Below are 21,451 nucleotides of genomic sequence, written 5' to 3'. Positions count from 1 at the left end.
GATTTTAATGCAATGGCATTCTCTGTAAATGAGCTCCTGCTTTGCTCAGCTGGCTAATGCACTTGTTCCCCGCACTTGCAAATTACATCCTTGATCATGACTGAATAAAAGCTCATTGCAATTTCCAGCATGGCATTGGAAGCAGTAAATTACAGGAGGGGGGAAAGCAAGCACACTCCCATGGATATTACAGATGGGTACAAGCTAACCGCAGACCCCAGTTCACAACTTGCCAAGAGCATGTGGCCCGAGGACAAGGGTCGCTGCCCAGACGCGCTCCTTTTGCTGTGCCAAGGGCTCCAGCACTGAGGCTGGCTGAGGTCCCTGCGTGCTCCTGGATTTTCAGCTGCCCTCAGCAATGCACATGCAGTCACTGTCTGCCCTTCCCCATCACTTCAGTGGTCACCGTTGAAGAAAAATAGGACTAAATCATGTTCCTTTCATAGAATATATAGTTTTTCCCTCTGTCATCTACAGCAAGTGTCACAATTGTCATTTCAAGAAATATTCATTTTCAGAAGATCATATTTTCACACTTGTAACCTTTACATTATCTATCACCTGTACCAACACAACCCTGCATTTCAAAAGCAACATGTTTTATCAGTGCAGGATTACAACAGAAGTTTAAATCAGTGCCTTGCAAATTCAAACAGCTCCCTTACTCGTCTAAACACATAGAGAGAAGATTTATTTTTGTAAAATACAGTGCTTTCTGGAAAGTATGAATTATGTGAGGTGACTGCTAAGTACATGAGAAATGCAGTCATCAGCACCACAGGTTATTCCATACACAAGCCCAGTGCAGCAGAGCTGGGAAAAAGCTTCAGCTGTGACTTTTGCTATTTTAAACCCATTCATTACATACAACATTTCCCATGGAATTCTACTTACAGCCAGCCTCTAGAAGAGATCACAGAAAAGCCAGTGTAAGGTACTTAGATTAATCCATTCTTTTAAGAACTTCATACTTGACTTCTCTCTGCATGTGCAACCCTAACAGCATGCACTTCTACTCTGCAGCCACTTGACCTTGATAAGCTAATGATTTGAGAGAGAACAGAGACGGCATGCAGGCAGGCACACTGATTGTGCACACTTGGACACCAAAAAAACAGGTCTGAGGCCATTCCAGGGTGTCCTAAATGCTCCAGACTAGCCATGGTTTTTAAGTACTGGGTGTCTGGAATGCATCGTCCTATACTTCATTACGAAATTGCAGTCATGAAAAATCTTACCTACTACAAGCAACATAGTTTCACCGACATCAAATTGCTGGCTACCACTTCTCTCCTCCAAATATTTCATTATCTTTGCATAGAGCTGTTCTTCCAAGTTAGAAAGCAAAATTTCTCGATAGCAACCCTATAGGAGGTGATTTTACTCAAAAGTTGACTTGTTTAGACCAGCTTGATTCATCACTTACCTAAATTTAAGAACCAAGTTTAATCAGAGCAGATGCAGGCTTCCCTAAGATTTTTCAGCTTATCTTCTAGAAGAAAGAAGTTAGTACTTGAGAGTTGGCAGAACAGATGCCCTCGTTATTCTGTCTTGTGCCTTGAGTTTTCTTTTCTGCATTAGCTCTTGAAAGGCTTTGTTATTTCTCCGCATTTCTGTTTTCATTATTCCTACAGGTCTTTTACAAGATCTAAAATCACCAGTGCTGCTTCAACACTGTAAGAGTAAACAGCAAGATTCTTTGCCCTTATGTTTCCCTAACAAAACCATCAAAAACCTAGAAAGTTTCCAAAGAATCAGAAATAGCTTTATGCATAAAATGTTCCGATTTGACAGAACGAGAAGCGATCAAGCTGACAGATGTCAGACTTACTTTGTTGATGGCATTCGGCTTTCCTGGCAATGAGCTGGGAAAGGAATCTGGAGGAAACACATACAAAACCACACCAATGCTTCCACGTGCCAACTCACTTCTGAAATTCTACAATTTCTTTTAGAGAAGTTCGCCTCAAGATGTTGAAATTTGCCACGTGCTTCAGCGAAACAAAAAAATGAAATTAATTTGCTGTTTGTGATAAGGCAGTGTAACAGAGCCGTAACATCTACCAGCATCCTCCACCGAGGCCAGCCTACGAGCCCAAACACACAGTATTAAGAGAGCAAACCTCACCGAGCGCCTTTTCATAGGACACGCGAGAAGCCGGCAGGGGTGGCTGGCTGCAGTGGGCTTCAGATCACCATGCCAAACCGTGCAGAGAGCGCAGGGCAGCAGCGGGGCTCCTCCATGCCGCAGAGATGGGGACCATAACCTATCAACAGATAAAAGCGGCTGAACCTTGGAAACCCTCTCCGCTGTACAACAGAGGAACAACTCCAGATCGGTGCTTTCACTCGCAACACACTTGCAGTTACATTTCTTCAGGAAAGAAAACCCGTTTCCAGCATTCCAGCTCAGCTAAATTGGACGCAGATGATGCAGCCCTTTTCCAGACACATGAAGGACAATGCAGCCGGAATCTCAGCTAGGCCCTGAAAGATCCTGTACATAAAGCACTAAGCTTGCTACAACACAAAGGGGGTCGAGGAGGCAACTACTGTGATTTCATTCCATAGTGTGATTTAGGACGATATTATGAGGCAGAAACGTTAAAGGAAAGTAATAAAAGCCTTTCATGTACCCTCAAACGAAGTCAGATGTTCGTGTGTCATGTATCTGGACAACTTCTGCTTTCAATGGAAGCCTGATCCCCACTTCAAAGGGAGGAAATTAGACGAAAGGGGAAAGAATGTACACCTCTAAGTACCGGCGGCCCCAGGAAGCCCAAGACCAAAGGACCAAATCCATCCGTTTCCCAGCACCCCCAAGACAGACCAAATCCTACGAGCTTATTTAGCCGAGAGAAACTGAAAGTACGAGAACTCGCAGCGCTCGCTCTCTGCCACCAGTGTATAAACCCTGCTCATTGCATTATTGGAGTAGTCACAGCACAGAAACACGACCTCTGGGCATACACTGCTCATGTAACTGCTGGTTACTGCTGTGAAAATAACCCGTACCCTCCCCCAGGTGTGGGCGGCTTTGTTCTCTAATTGCTGTTGGGGACCACAAACACAGACTGAAACAGGGTATGTGCTCAGCTTCCTGAAGGCTTCGTTTGTCCTTGAACATTAAGGTACCATTGACTGAGGCCAAAACGCTAAAAGCACACACTTAAAACTCAGCTTCCCAGGTTTATCCATTCTGAAAATACTTGCACACGTTAGGAGTTTTTTTAACGTGGAAGAATTCTCCTTCAAAGCTCCATCCTTCGGTACAGTTGGATAGGAACTAGACTGATCAGTAAGTTCTGCATTAAGTTGCTCTGACGTGGGAACTTCTGAGGTAGGATGCAAATTTTTCAGGTCATCTCTTTCCCTAATATTTGCTGATTACTACAACATTTTCTCTCTCTAATTACTGGTCTTCTAATGTCCATTGCTAATTAAACATATTTACACTTCAGTAGGACTACTCACCAAAATATGACAAGACTAGGACAAATGAATTACCAATCAAGCCATACAGAGCTCTCTTCACATGGATGATAATTCTGGATAGGTTCTTAAAGAAGCTGATCGTTTCCAAAACTCCCCAATTCTCGTACTGCTGGAAACCTACCTGCACGTTGGGAACATTTCCTCCTTTCCATGCCAATTCGATTGCAAGACAGCAAGGTGCTGAATGAAGTCAGCTGGATCCTCCACCAGAACTGGGAGGAAGGAGAAGGCTGCTCTCAAACGACTTCTCACACAAAGGGCTTCCAGAGAACGCTCCGCAGCAGCATGAGTTTTACTACAGGTGAAATTATCGCAGATGGGCAACAAGTTATTGCTTTTCATCTGCCTTCCTGGGATAAGCTGTTTTTAAACATACACAGGAACTTTGCAGCATTGGTTGGCCTGGGTAAAGCAGGCACAAACTGCAAGTTACAAGTGCATTAAAAGGCAATACTCAGCCCTGCATTCTTTTCAAGGGATAAAAGGAGTAACAAAAAGATCTGATCAGGGATGATAATGTCAGATATACCAGAAACTGTCCCTCAAAATCCTGTATCTATGAAGTAACAGCCTCATGTTGTGCAGATCTGGATGCATTCAGCAAATAACATCATTGCTTAATTGGTGCGGTACAATACTCTTGTTTGTGCAGGAAACACAGCTCAAAGCCTCTGACTTTTTTTTTTTTCTTTCAGACATATTCAAGAAATTCATTTTCATAAGGAATTTTGTATGAATCCCTCGAGGTCAATCATTTCATTTTCTGAGGTTTGCCCCTCTACCAGACTCATAGCTCAGATGACAAAATACAAATGGCCGTTGGTAGCTAACCTAGCTCTCAACAGCACAAACTGCTTTCTTTGTGGACAAGACAGGGAAATATTGGGATTCATTCCTGGAGAGATCTTGAAAAACTCGAGACATGCCACCCCTTTGCTCTTGAACTTCCCCCACACACACCCCTGTACTATCAAGGTTCTGATGGATCTTGCTCATCTTTCATCTGTGGGGCAGATGAGATTCTTCTCAGGGCTTGGGCATCCTAAATCCTGTACAAAGCATTTTTTACGGTTATTAACTAATGGCTGGCTGTAGAACACAGTTGGCTTTAAAGATAAAACCAGAGTACATAGAGCTAAACCACCAAGAAAACTTCTGCTTTTACTTCATCTTCGTCAGTACCATCAGGTCACTGTAGATAGCACCAAAGTTATCCCTACGGCTGACACCACCTGACAATTCCTTTGGGGCAAATGGGACAAGATCAAATAAGCAGTGTGGTTTTTTTGTTTGGTAACATGTTTTGCTGCATCTCTGCTGTTTCACACTAAGCAAAGCACTGAAAAATTTCACTTGGAACAACCCCAATTGTTCTTTGCAAATTCTTGGCCAAGCTATAAAGTTTCTCATTTTGAAGCAATTAGTACCAGTAAGAGAGGCCTGGGTTCATTTTCCCCATCTGAAAAACCGCAGGTGGATGAGTAGCATGCGTGTTAAAACCCCATCAAAGTAAAGGGTTTTAACACACACACACACACAGAGTGAAGTGGCTCAGTTTTCCCAAGGAGGGCAGTAAGTGAGCTAAGAACAGACTTGTTTGGCAATCCCAGAAAGACTTATCCACTACCCCATGAGGACATTTCAACCTGCCATCCTGTCAGCAGACTGACAGGATCTAGCACTGCACACATCTTTGCAGATGCTGGTGCAAGGCTACGCCGACATCAGAGTACTTGCCCAACGGACCCATCACCAAGGAATGACGCACAGAAGGAGCAGAAGAGAATACACAAACAAGAACAGCCAGACCCTCTCCGTTTTAATTGGTTTTCTAACCCTGAAATACTTAGGGACTGTTTTGTAGCAGTCTGAAAAAGGCATTGAAGAGAAGCACTTCACCTTCCCCAGGGTATTTGCTCCGGACCGCTAATTCTGCAAGATGCAACCACAGTACAAGTACAGAGAAGAAACTGTGAAGCAAAACAGGAGCAGTCATTTTAGAGCCTGATTACTGCCTTTTCTATCCTGAAGCCATCACAGAGTGAGGATGAGAACCTCTCTGAAAAGATCGACTTTTGTCAGGGGACAAGTGAGCCTGACACTCAACCTATTGCTGATACTGAGTCTGCCACTAGTGCACCACCACACAATAATTACAGGAGAGGACTCCAAGACTGAGGACAGCCTCACAACCAGCTCTTTCTGCCGAGAAGATAAGTGAATACTGGTAGAAAAAAAAAAGATAGCAGCTCCTCCACAGTATTACAGAGGCAAGATTTACGCAGGATTTTAAATGAACAACAATATAAACAAAGCAGCAGACATTTATCACGGTGAACACTTGAAGTTGCTACCTGGTAATAAATCCTTGTATGTGATTTACTGCCAGATTCATGTACAAGTTCAACTATACAGAACAGTTCCTGAGAAGATGAATAGCATCATTTTAAGGTTGTTAAAGCACAATTATGATCACATTCCTACCAAACCCTACCGAAGCTTGTTCCAAACCCCACAGCTTTCTAACTATCTTATCATCTCAAATTTGATTTCAAGTCCTGCTTTTCATTAAAACTGATGATCTGAGAAACATCCTAACACCTGAAAATTCAACACACAGTGTTATTACTTATATTAGATGCTAGCTTACAATACGTGCTGAAAATCAAGCCTTGCTGCACTTCAATTAAAAAAAATCTATAAATCACAAGAGGTGACAAGCTGCCAGTAACAGTTACAATTACACGAATGGTTGTTTTCTGGTGCCAAATTCTTTGGGGAAGTGGTTGACCAGCCCTGACCCAGCTAACATGCAGCGGGAAAGCTGAACATCTCCTAGAAATGGGAAACCAGCAGCACTGAAAGGTGGCAAACAGTTTTGCACAGTGCCTCCTCCCTGCACACTCAGCGCTGCCCTTCATCCAGGGACATGCGGGCGGCAATCTGATCGTGTCCGTGTCATGCTTCACACGGAGGACTAAGCCACAGTTTATCTTTATTACTGAATTATAAGCCACACACAGCAAAAGGAAGACAGAAGACAATTGAGAAGATGTCACTGCGGCGGGCAGACAAAAGGAGGTCTAGACACATGCACACATTATGAAAGCAAAATATTTTCAATATGACTTCCAGTTCTTCTCTCTGGAAAACAACCAGTGTATGTACTAAAATCTAATCTCAGATTATTTGAATTACAGTTTAGAAATAGAAAATACCCACAAGAACGGGCAAGTTTCTGCTGGTGAAAGCAAAAAGCCCGTGATAAACAGCATAGCACCTGATGGAATGGAAAATACAGAAAGAGCTTTGAGAGGAACAGCTTTCAAGACGTTGTTGCCGAACACAGCTGCTTTAGCACCCTGATGGCAGCTCTGCATAGTTTCCCTCACACGGGGCAGGAAGGGCACCAGCAGCTCTCCGAGTGGTGCGTGCCCTGCCGAGGTTGCTGAGGAGCCCAGGGTACCGGGCACAGACCTCGCGTCTGCAGCCTGGGGAGCATCCAGCTCCTCATCATTCACCTCGCGGCCCCCATTTTCACAGGGCTTTGCCTTTCAAGCAGCCCTGCAATAAACGTTTTCCTAACAAGCATTTCAAGCTTCAATCTGCAAAGCAGAACCTTAGCAAGCTGTCTTGGCACCCCTGAAGAGAAGGCTTTAACAGTGGTCATTTGGAAGCGGTGAAACATTTTATAAAACTGCAGACTTCGCCCAAGCTATTCCGGAGTTTTCCTTCCGATCCTAAAACAGCAGTTGCTCCTGGATAGAAGAGTAACTTTAGGAAAAGACCATGCGATGCTCAGAAGAACTGCAAGAATCACGCAGAACAAAGGACGTGGCTACTCCAGCCTATTTCTTGTGAGATTCACTATTCAAAAATGCAATTTATCTTTGCTGATGAAAAAAAGCCTGAAAGTAGTATAGAGTAAGCATTGGTCTCTTTCTTCATTACCGATTCCTAACTCTGGTAATATGTAACAAATGATTTGCAAGCTTGCTCTCCCATTCAATATGGAAAACAATACATCATACCAATGTATTACCAGCTTCTTTTCTGAGTTTGATTTTTCTCCCCCGGAGACAGAGACAACTAGGAAGGCATTCAGGGCAGAGGAATGAAGACGAGCATTTGGCTGGACTGACGCCGCGACAGCCAAGAAAAGAACACGAAGCATTCCGAAAACGTTTCAAGGGTGCAAACTGCCAGGGCAACGACGACTGGAAGGGAAGGATGACTAACATCAGCTCACGGAGGCAGGTAAGGTTCATGGAATCAGCCAGCCGTGCCCACCGGCAACCCTCCAGAGCAGCAGAGTCACCTTCCCCCAGCACGTGTGAGCAGGCGGGCAGCCCCCTGGGGAGGCAAGAGACGCGCAAAGCAGCCCCCCACATCCCAGCAAGAGCCCAGCAAGTGTAAGCCCCCCAGTAGGGTGAGGTCAGCACGATTTCTCAAACCACAGATTTAAATGCCATCCTGACTGCACGGAAGCACAAAGGTTCAGGATGAAGCATCTCAGTATCCCTCCCTGCTAATTATTCTCTTTGGTGTGTAAGAAAACACCCCAAAGTCAAAACTGCTTTTACAGCAGTTTGCACAAAGACAGTGCCTAATCCAAACAGGTCAAAACCAAGAATTTCAGCATATGAAGACGTGAAAACGTGTGATGGACCAAACAGCAGTATACAGCTTTTTATTTTTTTTTATCGCCTTTGAACCACTGAAGTAATTTTTCTTCCTACATTCCCTGAAGGACATGGAATTTAGTCCTTATTTGCATGACAGTGTGCAGAAGTCTTCCTCTTTCAGCTTGCAGATTGACACAAACAACTGGAACAATCCTTCCAAGGGTCTAAAAGCACGCTCCGTGTTTCTCAGCTCGCTGTTAGCTCTACATCGACGTTCACTTCCCATGCTAACACGCTGTATTTTTCTCAGCAATTCTTCTCTGTCTCTTTCACAGGGTTCCAGGACAGGCTAACACAATATAAATGGAAGCCTTTGTTTGGGGAAAAATCACCAGTTCACCCCAAACCTGTCGGTGAAGCTCTCACAGAGTTGTCCCCCTCCTGCCAAGCAATGTTATTCCTTCTGGTCCGCTGTTGTTAGAACCAGCTCGCAGGTAGCCTCCCAACACACAGATGCGTGGACGCTTCCTGGCCCCCTGTTGTCTCCAGAGAACTTGCTCTCATTATCATCATTAAAAACTTGCCAGCCCTGCACACCCACAAGGGGACCAGCCAAAATCTGGTTCTCCAGAAAAATAATAAAAAATAGCTCTTATAATGGCATCGCAAGAGTACATTGTACTTTGATAGCAATAAAACATGTCTGAAGCACAGCTTCTCTATTTTAGCTGCAGAAAATGACAGCAGTATTAGCATAACTATGCGGAAAAAAAAAAAAAAAAGCACAAGATATCCTGACGACCTGAGCTGTGAATTAATTGCTACAGAGTAATGACTGAATCATTCACGGCATACTTTGAAACTTACTGATGCTTAAGGCTATTTGCGTGGCTTTTAAAACATCGCAGTGTACCGAAGGGAGAATGGGGAATTACGGATGGCCAGCTGAGACCAGGGATTCACTGTAAGCACCGAAAACCTGGCAGTTTGAGTTCAGCAGCTCGCTGCTGCATTGGAGACAATTCACAAGCCCCCACAACACACCAGAGCATCTGGAGTTCATTTCCCTTTGTGTTGCGCTGCCCCCAATGCCCGAATTAACGCAGCGTTTTCATCCAGTGCCACCCTGGGCTATTCAACAGCGTTTTCTTGAATTCTGCAAGAAAGATAAAATCCAGAGCTCCACTTGGTTGCGCTGGATGTCTGTGATCAATAAGGCGATGCAGGGTCTGTTTCCTGACTGATAGAGACCATTTATTTTCATGCAAGCGTTCACTGGCAGGCTGCTGGCGTCCACCACTTCCTTCCCGCAGAGGCCTTGAGGAGCCCAGGAGCTGCGCGTCGTGGCAGCGCGGATGTGTGCCACTATTACCAGCAAACACGCCGAAGAAGTGCCAGCTTGGGTAAACCAAAGGGGTTGGAAGGCCTGGAGAGCCAGGGCAATTATTCGTTTTTGTAACATGGATTTTCACCCCCCGGCTCTCCCCCAGCCTGCAAATGGCTTCCATATACATTTCTTGTTTCTACACACAGAGAGGATGACGTATGTTTAAAGTAATTCACGAGCACTTCTCAGGGAGGTATGGCTTCTGTACAGGCTGGCAATGCCTGACTGCTCTTGCAGCACCCTTTGCACTTCTGCAGCCCATCCCCAGTGGACAAGACTGCGGGTCCCTGCTCCATGCATCACGGCCATCTTCACTCATCTCCTCGCAAATCCAGGCAGTCGCAAAAGACACGTGGGCAGCAAAGCATCAGAGCTCTCAAATAAGCTCTTCCAGATAGTCAGTGATGAAGTACCTAAAGCCAAATACACGGCAGTAAGGCATCACGATTCCATCTCCACAGGTTTCATGTCGTAGCCCCAGGAACAATGCCAAGTTAACTGAAGAAGCTGTAATGAACTCACAGCACACACAAAACCGAGATGCCATCAGCAGGAGCTGGCCGTGCCGGGCCCAGGGCGCTGTTTTCAGGATCCCCAGGACAAAGCAGCCCTGATTTCTGCACACAGAGACGGGCACATCGCAGCACATCCCTGCCTTCTTGGCCGAGTATCACCCGCTCGTCAGGCAAACTCAGTCCTGTCCTGTGGGAGCATCAGCCTTAAGGATGAGCCTTTTTCCTGATTTCCCGTTGCAATTTCAGAGGCTTTAAGATGACTGTGCTGGCTCCAGCAGACCTACCACATGAAATGGGTTCACCTTCTGCACCTCTGATCCCTGCTCCACAAGCTTTGCAGTTCAAACAGCCATCCTCACGATGCAGCAGCATGCCAAATCCCTTAACAAAAGATGCTGCTTAACAGTAAATTGGTATTGCTTCTACATTTCAAGGCAATTTAAACCCAAGAAGCTGCTAGTTTTAGGATGCTGCACGACATAGCACACTAGCACTAAACAGGTCCTAAACAGCAGCAAAACCCCTGTTGTTTCCACAAAGTTCAGCTCACTCCAGCCACCTGCAGTTTCAGCCCATGTGCTTTCGTCCCAGGACAGCTGACGGCCACCTTCTCTCTGGGCAGCACCCTCCTGATGAAGACCTGGCCGAAAGCAGTACATTTTCTACAAGCTTTCAGCAAAACCACAGTCTCTTTTCTGAAGAGATCTTTCAGCACCACCAAAAATATCACAAGTTGCCACTCAAAGGCACTCTCTAAAGAGCTCTGTAAAAGTTTAATAGGACGGTTAAAGAGGGGAGAAATTGCAGGACCATGTCACGATTTCCATAGCACTTTACTTTTTCCTACCTTAATCGTCTCAAAAAATTGTGCACATGATGGACTAGCCAAGAAACACAACAGCTTCTTTTTGTTCCGCTTTCCACGAGCCCCAGAACAAACTGTTTGCTCATATCAGTTTCCAAGCGATGTGTCTAGGCATCCAGGCTGAAAAACCAGAAGAGCCATTCAAGCCTCCCGGCTTGCAAATATAAAGCAAGCTTGTTGAACAGGCCTATTTGGTGCAGATTTATTTCTCATTTCCAATAACTCCTCTCGTCGTTTTTGCAATGAGATTTGAGCCCTTTCATTGCTAGTCATCTGTACCAGATGCCCAAAAGCTGTGCGTCTGCCTGCTTCTGAAAACACAGCGGAGCATCCCCTTTTCCCAGACGTCCAGCAGCGCTCCCAGCTCATTTCTGAGCTCACGTTTTCATCCTCCTTCTGGGCACGGACATTAACTCCACACTGATTGGCAAAGGACCTTGCTGCCACCAGTTCTACACTCAACATTCGCCAAGTGGGCACCCCGAAGCCTGCGGCCATCCGTTTAGCTGTGCTGGTGGTACACCACAGCCACCATTCGAGCACTGGCTCCAACTGTCCGTGATTTCCTCACGAAGAGGGATTTTGGATGTACTTATTATTTGGTTTCCATCCTCCCAGGCAACTCCAGGATCCCTCGGGTTCTTCACAAGGCCAGCCACCTCTTTACTCCTTACAACCACAAAAAGGTAGATCACAGGCAAGAACAGCCTCATATCGCAATATAAATGAAAACCTACTCTATCTCACTGCCCTCCAAAGCATTGGGCAGGCAAGTGTAGATGCACTTTTTCTCCAAGAAAGAAGTACAAAACAAGAACAATGTTGATGCAGAACTAGAGGGAAGGAGGGAAACGATTGTGTGGTAAATGTTAGGACAGCTATCACAGTTGCCCCCTGCCCTGCCCAAGAGCCACGTTGGGCAGTCATGCTGCATCAGTTTTGGCCTGAGGAAAGCACTCCCAGCCAGCCTCAAGCACCCTCCCAATGGAGCAGCAGCACATGCCCCGGGCACTGAGCATTGTTTCATCTGCAAACCATCCAGCCACCTGCCTAGGCTGCTGCAGCTATGAACAGCCATCTCTGCTTCCCAGTGACGCTCCTTGCAATGCCACGAAGGTGAGCAGTTACCAGCGCAAGGTGTTTTCACCCTTTCAGCTCGGGTGGTGGGAGTTGCAGCGGCGAAGGCACGCTGCGAGCAGCATCCCCCCCAGGAAGCACGCTCCCCAGGCACCAGAGCCCCGCTGCCCACCCTGGCCAGGCTGGAGGTGCACATCTCTGCTTTCAGGGCTGAAACCCAGGGTGCCTCCATGTCACAAGGCAGTAAGGACATCCAACACAGAGTTAACTGCCAGGTGAAAGCTTTTAATCAACTCCCAGGCTAAAAATAAATAAATAAATAAAAAAGTTTAAAAAAAATCCATCTAACCATTTGAGAAATAATGAGCTTCTCCTTCCTCACCTTTCCCATCTGTCAACACAACCCAATTGCTCTGGCTACAACAGAGCCGTCCAGCAGCACTCATCAGACCATCGGTCTTGCCAGAGAAACGGGAGCTACCCCCTGCCTGCCCTACCTGCCCGCGGCAATGCCTCCCTGACTCCTGCCTGTTAGTCAGAACCTCAGAAAAGGGACTGGAGCGCCACAAAGCTCGTCTACAAAATCCCTCAGCAGCACTGCTTCAGCCCATTACTCTGTTTTTTCTCCTGCCACAGTAGCAGCGTGACCTTTTTGTTAGCATTTCCTTGTCCTGGACTCCCTCAGCATTCGATGTAACAGCACAGACCAGTAATGATTTCCTTCACTGGGTACTTCCACTTGGCGTTGCACAGCAATTTGTCTCTACTTACTGGACACAAGTTACAGGTTATTTACTGCACAGACATATGCAGAGTAATAGTAACTAATGCGTCCTTCTGGCTAAGCACCCTCTTCTGTCCCTCCCTAAGAAAATAAAGCATGGTCAAACTCACGTTTCAGAGCCCTCCTGCTCATGCTGGGCAATGAAGCCCTCCGAAGCAGCATCCCAGGAGCGACAACATCAAATAACCTGCCAACGTCTGCCGGCGGTCTCAGCATTTACAGCTTTTTTGCTGACGCTCGCGGAGGATCGCCCCGTGCCCAGCTCCTGCGGTGCGCTTCCCCAGCCACCCAGGCGAGCCTGCACTGCACAGCGCTGCTGCACCAAGGCTTAATCTCGTTACGTGATAACGAGTCTTGACACCGAGCGTGCCATGTGGTGCGTGCTCAACAGGCTGCTTCAGCCCTTTCCTGGCGGCGGCCGAGAGCCACGGCTCCTGAAGCCTTGCAGGAGCTGGCCACGCAGTTACTTCCCAGGAGTGCAAAAGCACCATCAAGCAGCTGTGTCGGTAGCTCCCTGCACCCCCGCCCAGCACGCCAAGGCTGCCCAGGAGCTCCTCCCTGCTAGAGGTGTTCTTTGGCATCCCACTTTGCTCAGGGAGGGTACACAGACAGGTACCCCTGCCTTACCCCTAACGCAGTTGTCTCCCTGCAGCATGTCGAGCCACCCGGTGCCTTTACGAACAGAGATCAAAGCTGCCCTCTCACACCCACTGGCTGCAATTCCCTTCTGCGGACAGAGGCTGAAGCATCTCACCACACTCCTAGCAGCTCACGCGGATGAGAAAGCAACCCAAAGGCACCTGGTCTCTTCTGCTTACCACCAGATCTCTGGTCTTCTCCTCAAGTGTTGGTTATTTAAAACCGTGACTTTCAGCAGTGCCCTCTTCCAGCCACCGGCAGCATTTTCAGTTGTGTCCCCTGAGAGGAAAGCCCACCCTAGGAAAGCCTGCTAGCATAAAGTCATAAATCTCTACACAAATGTATGTTAACTATCCTTTCTTACGCATTCCTGGAGGATGAATTGAAGTGTCTCCAATGTGAGTACTGCTGTACTGCCTCGGGAAGAAGAGTTTCTGGCACAACGAACCAGTCTTCCAGATATCTAACTTGTTTCCTTTATATTTTACAGCCATCTCCTCTGAATTGGGCTCCTGCTCCGAGTGCAAGCATAGAAGCCATTCAACTCACTTGAAATGACATGGTTTTGATTATCACTCCTCATTTGCCTTTTTTATTAAAAAACATTCAGGGTTCAAGTTCTCAAGCTTTTTCCTCCATCTAAATCCACGGCTGCTGGAAACCAAAGCGAGCTTGCATTTCTTGCATCAAATTATTTCAAAGGTTTGGGCTTAAAGCTCCTCAAATACTGCAGGAAGAAGGAAAAGTTTCATAAAAGCTCAAAATCCTTTTCCATGCTAATAACTTAATAATTTAAAGTTATTTCATCAACTTTTGAGGTACCTTTACCTCAACTGTATTTAAAATTGAACCTTCAAGGCTTCAGACCGCCACGTAACAGAGTTATATGCACGCTTTATTTTTAATTAAAAAAGAAAAACAGCAAATGGCACTGCAAATAAGACCGTCTTAGAGCAGACGGTGAATGATATTTCACCATACATATGAACAAAGTTAATCCCCAGGCTTGCAACCAGTTAGTGACTAGCAGGTGGTGTTGCTGCTATGATTTCTTTCCGAAACTTCCTTTTTGGCCACAGGGCAGAACTTGTCAGATTAAGCCTTTTGACCAGGACTTTTACCATTCGTTTCTCAACTCCACAAAATTTACATCAAAAGTTACTGGGATCAAAACACCTCAGGCTCCAGCAATGCTGCTGATTAAGCTCCCAGATTACTACAGGGAGTACAGTAACACAAAGCCCATCCGCAAACCTCTGATGCTAGCAGATCGCCTTTAGCTCTGCTTAAAGACAAAACCTAAGCAAGCTTTCAACTTGCAAACCTAAGGAAGGACTCACAGCCCTCAAAAAAAAATGAGGTGTGTCACTACGTCCAAACAAAAAGGCACAGCAAGTTTTCTTTCTCCAGACAAGTCCTCTAACACCTCTCCCTAATTTTGCTTGCTGCTTAAAACCTAAATTAAAAAAAAAAAAAAGTGGGAGCAGCTGCACAAATATTGCAACTGCCAGAGACAGAGCTCCTTTCCAGCCTGCAGGATTTCTCGCCGTGTTTTGCAAGACCACTTAGCAGCAACTACGCACGCTTGGGACCTGCAATTTTGATCTCAGCTGCGGCTGGGAGGTGAAAGCTTCGCACACGGCCCCCGGAGTAGACGCACACACAAGCTGACCCACACAGAGTGCCGCTGGACACCCAAGGCCTTGAAGGCAGCGTCCGGGAGCTCCAAAATAAAAAAGCTTACACAACAAGCACGCTGCTCACTCCAGCTTTCCTGAATAGCCCAAATACTGGGACAGGGAGCTGATAACTAGAAAGAGAGGTACAGTACAGCTTTTTCCTTTTTCATCTCACGCAGAACAATACCACGAAGTCCACAAATGGCACAGCACTTTCCAAGACAATACTTAGATAACTGAGTGATGGTATCAGTAAAAAAAAAAAAAAAAAAAAAAAAAAAAGGCTTTCACAAGTTTGCCTTCATCTCCTTGGTACGTCTGCATTTACCTACTCCTCTGTCTGGTATGCTCCAAGAGGAAGCAGGACGGAGGAGCTTCACACTGTGCTCTGTATTGATAACTGCAATTCCCCGTTCCCAGCCCGAGCAGGTAAAGTGAACAGGATTAGTGCTCCATTACAGTAATAACTGACTCAAGTAGCCAGTCCTAAATATAGTCACGGTAGCAAGAAGATCTTGGAATTACCATAGAAAGCAACGTTTCTTAAGGCTTAGAGATTTCCTTGAACTTTTTTCCCCCCTCAAAATACTGGAAGAATCATGAGCCACTTTGGCCGTTGCAAGCTGTACCCACATCCAGCTGATCCACGGAGTAAGAGTTGAAGAATGAGAAGCAAATCTCATCTGCAGCCTCTGCAGCACCTTTCTTGCTCCAGCAACGCAGCAGTGGCCTCACACACACGAAGCCGTGCCTGACTGTCTGCAGCGCTCTCCTTTCCTGGGTGCTGGCGTGCAGAGCGCTTCAGCTTCTTCATGTCCCACTGGGACACCCCGCCAAGGTGCCAGCAGGGCGCACAGAGAAGGACTGCCTACCTGAGGAACCCGCAGCAGGCTTCCAGGCTCTGCTCCGCCCCAGCACACGGGACTCACTCGTGGGATTCACTTTCTAAACACTCATCCCTGCAACACTGCTCAAACAAGGCTGCAGCCTTCAAAAATCACAAGTGCAAACGGTCATCCCAGCATGCTCACCAACACCAGTTCTTACCCAGCCTCATGTCCACACAGCTCTGACTGAAGCAAGGCAAGCGACGGTCTGCTGTGGTCCTTCAGTTTCCTTCCATCAAGCACCAAACAGAATACCAGGTTATTTTTTTCCCCCTAGTTAAGTAACATCCAGACAAAACAGGATCGTGACGGAGCAAATGGGCGCCTAGGAGGGGACAGAAGTCGCCTCTCCAGCCCAGCGTGCCATCTCTGATGGGCTGAGGTTAAACCTCGGGGCCAAGCAGAAATAACAAAAGCACAGAATGTCACTTTCAGCAAGCTACCCCTGAAACCTGGGTTTTCCCTTTGCTAACCACAACATTTTCCAGCAAGCATCTGTGCATCTTAATGAGACCTTATTTACATCTTACTTGTGCGCAGTCCTACCTCCTTTCATTTGTTTTGAACGCACCACCACTGCCTTCAGATATACCCTGGTGTTCTTGTCCTGGCAGAGAAGGGCCCAAGCAGCCCCTTCACAGCCTTCCCATAGCCCTTGGTAACGCACGTGGCCCTACTTCACTTTTCTTGCATTTTAACTTTTTTTAACACATAATGGCTGTTCGGTGTGGCGGGCAAAGAACACCAAGCCAGATACAACTTCGAGCTGCTCTAAAACCATAGGCAACTGTAGGAAAAGGACGGGAATTAACTGGTGAATTCTTGGAAGCAACAGGCATGAAGCCTGTCTTTTCTAAAGAGGTACTGCTCATAACTGACATAATACCTTACTGCACAGAACTAAACATAAGAAAACAGATGGTATTTCATGACAAAAAACTCCATAAGCATTGCTGAGGAATTCAACACAGGTTTGTCTTGGTGGGCCGCAGCGCGCACAAGCCCCTCAGAACAAAGCAGGGCTGCATGGAACAACACGAGTTGCTTACAGCTGAAAGCAGGGTGCCCGTGGGCTCCCCAGAGGCCCCTGGAGGCTTGGGGAGCACAATGTTTTGGTCCAGAAGGCCAACAAGCCACAAGCTGAGCCAGGCAGACAACGCGAAATCAACAGTTAACAGCCCAGTCACAGAGCGTGACTGCAAATGAAGAACCTTCCCGGCGCAGGTGGTTTCTGCTCTCAGGGGAAATACCTTATTTTGCTGCTCAGCCGACGGCTTAGAAGCAAAAATAAGACGGTGGCTGAAAACCCGTGCAGGTGATGAGTACCAGGGAAGCGGTTAATTGTGAACAGGAAAGGCGACGGACAGACGGCTGTCTGGGCACCAGCTGGCGCCTTCTGGCTCAACGTCGCACGGGCTGCCAAGAGCTGACAGTACCTGAGAGCATCATCCTGCAACATCAGCCAAGGGCCCTGCTCAACACAACCGCCCCCTGACTTGTGCCATTGCAAGGCAATTTAATGAGGAGAAAGAAAATTGCAATATAAAGGTTGTTACGTCTCTGGATTCGATGAGACTGCACCTCAAGTGCTACCTCCAGCGCAGGTATTCAAACATTGACGAGCATGTCAGAAAACTGGAAACCACTTCAAGAGGGGAATAAACGACCTCCAAACGTAATGAAGCAACTGGGATTTTCACTTCTACAAAAAACAAAGGCCAAGAGCAAGGCAGCAGTTCAGATGAAGCAGAAATTTGAAAGAAGAAGGCTATTGAACATACGCAGAGCTAATAAGCACCAGAGCTAACAAAGCAGGTAGCTAAAGACAAACAAACAAAACAAGTAGTAAAGCACATACTTTCAGACTGATAATTACACCGAGCGAGTATACTGCAGAATGCTGGGTTGAGAGTGTCAAGTGACTTTCTGTTAGCAAAACCATCTCTTTTCTGGAAGAAGTTGCCTAGCTTTTAATGGGAGCTAGTCAAGGACTCCTATGGTTCATTTTCTATCTGTAGTCCATTCAATACAAAATTAACGCACAGCTTCTCTCTGGTTCTTACCATCCACACTTTGACCACCCAAAAGGAAGCAGCACAATTGTCGAGCAGAAGGGAAGAGCAAGGACGCGTGCAAGAGGCTGCAGAACAGGAACAGGTCTCTCGGCACGCAGCTCCTCGCACCACCAGCCACCTCCTATTTCTATTCCTGCCCAAACTGACAGGGGAGTAACAAACTCTACAGAAATCTGTTTCCTTGCAGTCCAACAGTATCAGCCACCTGTTCTGCCTGGAGTCCTCGGCATCACAGAAGCCACCTACCAGACAGCGAACACAGCATTCCTACACCCGACGTTTTCCTTCACTGTGTTCCTTGTCTTAGAGTTTGAGAAGATGGCTTGTCCTTTCCTTTACGTCTGACAGCTAACGTGCAGTCTGCTCAGCCACAAGGCAGCCGAAGTTTGTCTGTGTGTGGGGGCACACTCTTTATTCCAGAGCTAACTCTCCTTATCTTATCAGGGAATGAAAGCCAAGAAAAGACCACGCGAAGAAAAAAGCAGCTGGGAGACAAGACCACAAACCAAACAAGAGGCAGACAAAACTTTAGGCATCGTGCATGAAGAAACACAAGTTCTAAGCACATTTATTTTTAACTCAAGCCACTGTATCGCATACTGAAGGGTGCCTTTTGCAATAACAGGACTTGCCAGAGCGCAAGATTTTCACAGGGACTGGGGATCAAACTTCACTCTGTCTTTCCCTCTGCTCATACTTCTGCGCACCTCCTGCGAGTACAACATGGTACTAAACTGATTTTGGCAGCGACGGGATGCTTTGCCCCTTGCATAGCCACAACACCCTCCTTTAACTCTTAGTTCAAGGGGAAACCTTTCCCCGCAAATGCACAGGAAGACACCGTCATCTCACAGGTACAGAACTGCTCCCCTACACGAACACCTAACCGAACGGCATCTTGGCGACAGCTGATATCTCAGAGTTATTGTCTTCTCCCAGCAACCACGCTTCTTAACACAAACACAATTCAGACTCACGTTAGACAAATTCCAAGTATTACAGTCACTACGCTTACACAGGGAATTAATTTGGTTTCTTATTTCTCCCTATGCAGGACAAGGACACCTACCTAAAAAAAGACCCCGCAGTTTATTTCCGCTTACCTATTGTACAATGTCTCTAACACTGAACACGATTTATTCGCTACTCACCACGGCTGAAAATGAATGCACCCCCACCCCCACCGGCAACTGCCTGCATGTTACTGGAACAAATACAGACAGATAAATATTCCCTGCAAGCCCAAATGACGAGGAAAACAAGGATGACTACTGCCTTATCTTAAAAAGAAATCCGCTCAGTAACTCTCAAACGCACTGAAGATTGCCTAACTCTCTGGCGATTAAAATCAAAGTGCTTATTGTGAAGCCTGTCCCAGTGGGCATGTCATATCTGAAAGCCTGCTACAGGCAGTTCTGGAGAAGAAAAGAAGATGTTAAGACAACCAGCGCAAATCCCGAGACGAGCATTACCGTGGGCACTGCAGAAAGCACACAGGGCTTTTATTTCCGTTGAAGCCACGGGCCGTCAGATCACGCCCGTTGTGCCCGCACCCCCGAGCCCGACCGAGAGGCGCGCTGCTGCTGGCCGTGGATGTGGCTGGGACACGGCGGCAGCAGCCACGCTCGGGCTGCCCGCACGCACCGCACCGCACCGCACCGCACCACCCCTCGGCGGCCAAGCAGCCCGGCGGGCCGGCCAGCACCGTGCCCTGCTGCCAGCAAGCCCCAGGGCAGCGCCGAGCCACCTACCCCGATCCTGGCCGCAGCCGAGCTCCCCGGGCAAGGGCTCCTACCTGCCCCGAGCGGGGCCGATGCTCTCACCCATCAACGCGGCGGCTTCTCGAGACGGACGGGGAAGCGGCGACGGCTCGTTTTAGCTCGCCCGCGCTTCGGGGCCGTGTTTCCTTCCCCCTCCCGCCAGCACTCGGCGGATCCGGGCGCACGCAGCCCCAGCTCCCGGGCGGCGGACGAGGAGCGCCCCGAAAAGTTGGGAAGCGCGGCTCCGGCCGGGTGGGTGCGTAGATATAGGGGCGGGAGGCCGGAGCGGCCTCCCAGGGCCAGCCCTCAGACGCAGCCCCGGGTTTCGGATTTCACTGGCGGCCCCGGAGCAGCGCCGCTGCCGCCGGGCGGGGGGATCCCGGCTCCCTTCCCACGCGTCGCGGCCGCAGCCCCCGGCAGCGCGCGGCTGGGAGGCGCCCAGCGCCACTCCCCGCTGCTGCCCCGTCCTGCGCCACGGGGCTCCCCTCCTGCTGCACGCAGCAGCCAGCTGACACCCAGACGCCCTGTGACCCAACGCAAAGTTTTTCCCTTCCCTCCCCCAGTCGTTGTCGGTTTGGTTTTGTTTTTGTTTTTGTGTTTTCTTTCCCCTGCCTGCAACGCCTCCCCGGTCAACGGAGCCCACGTTCGTGGCCCTGACTCGCAGCCGGCAGCCCTGCTGACCAAGGACCCGCAGGGAGCGACCTCGTGCAGGGCCGGCGGAGGTCCCCGTGGGACCGCCGCGGGGCTGCGCGCCACCTCCGCAAGCCTGACCGGGTCGCGAACTCAAAATCATAACGGGAATTTGGATGGAAACTGCAGCAGTAGGTGGGTTTCGGGAGCAGTGAACGACACCGCTCTTCTCTGCTCCCACGTGCCTTAGCGGGCGTGAGACCGTGCTGCTCTTCTCCCCGCGCCCGGCAAGAAGGTGGAGGATGCGTGGCCTCGGCCAGCCCAGCGCATCACAGCCCTGCTGCACCACTTCCAGGTGGGAGCAGGGCCCCTCTGGCAAACCCCAGCTGCCCCGTGTGTGGGCAAAGAGCCCACGGCAGCCTGGTGACAGGTCTCTTCTTCCAAATCCCCTTCGGGACACCAAGTTTCTAACACCACGCTGCAATAAAGCCCGAAGAAAAAAATCCTAATAATAGTACTTTGCTGCAGCACAACATTACCCCTTCGAGCCGAAGCGGGGCCCCACGTACCATGCATCCTCATGACCAAGCGCTGCCACTTTCACGTCAGGCTGGGGGGTTTCTGATGACTGGAGCTGACAGATTTGTGGAATAAACTAGAGAAGTCTTCCCGCATGACCCGGAATTCAGCACTGATGCACGTGCAGCACAGACAGGCCCAGGCACACTCGCAGAGGCTTCCCTCCCATCGCCCATTTCTTGCAATTCTGTGTCTGCTGGTCCCAGCTGCACCCGGCACAGCAGCACTAAAAATCCCTGCTACTACAACAATTAGTCACAGCCTTCCAAAGGCAACCAGTTTTCTAACAAATTCCCCAGACTATGAAGTTTTTAAGTGGATGAGGGATGAGGAACATTTACGTACTCGAACTCGCAGTAAGCTACAGCTCGCAGCAGGAATGCCACTGCAACGGAGCAGCTTCTGCTTCTAATAAAAAAACATCTAGGAAGGTGTTTGATTGTCCAGAGTGAAT

General features: G+C 48.2%; 1 protein-coding gene across 4 annotated transcripts in view; it reads right to left on the bottom strand.

Moving 5' to 3' along the window:
- Window positions 1-20,244, bottom strand: part of ARHGAP24 (Rho GTPase activating protein 24) — a 181,239-nt gene extending 160,995 nt beyond the window's left edge. Inside the window, exon 1 of one of the 4 annotated variants that reach the window (XM_035547646.2) lies at window positions 19,852-20,244. In XM_035547646.2, coding sequence (XP_035403539.1) covers window positions 19,852-19,855 — 4 coding nt within the window. In that variant the 5' untranslated portion in view covers window positions 19,856-20,244. Of the gene's footprint in view, window positions 1-16,113; window positions 16,356-19,779 lie in introns of those variants that run through there. The other 3 variants (XM_035547653.2, XM_035547664.2, XM_050710346.1) reach the window with 3 other exon arrangements.
- Between the last annotated feature and the right edge of the window lie 1,207 nt (window positions 20,245-21,451).

This window comes from Cygnus atratus, chromosome 4 (assembly GCF_013377495.2).
Source record: "Cygnus atratus isolate AKBS03 ecotype Queensland, Australia chromosome 4, CAtr_DNAZoo_HiC_assembly, whole genome shotgun sequence".
NCBI classification, from domain to species: Eukaryota; Metazoa; Chordata; class Aves; order Anseriformes; family Anatidae; genus Cygnus; species Cygnus atratus.
Note: the sequence above shows the minus strand (reverse complement) of the source record. Positions and strands in the feature narration are given on the sequence as shown.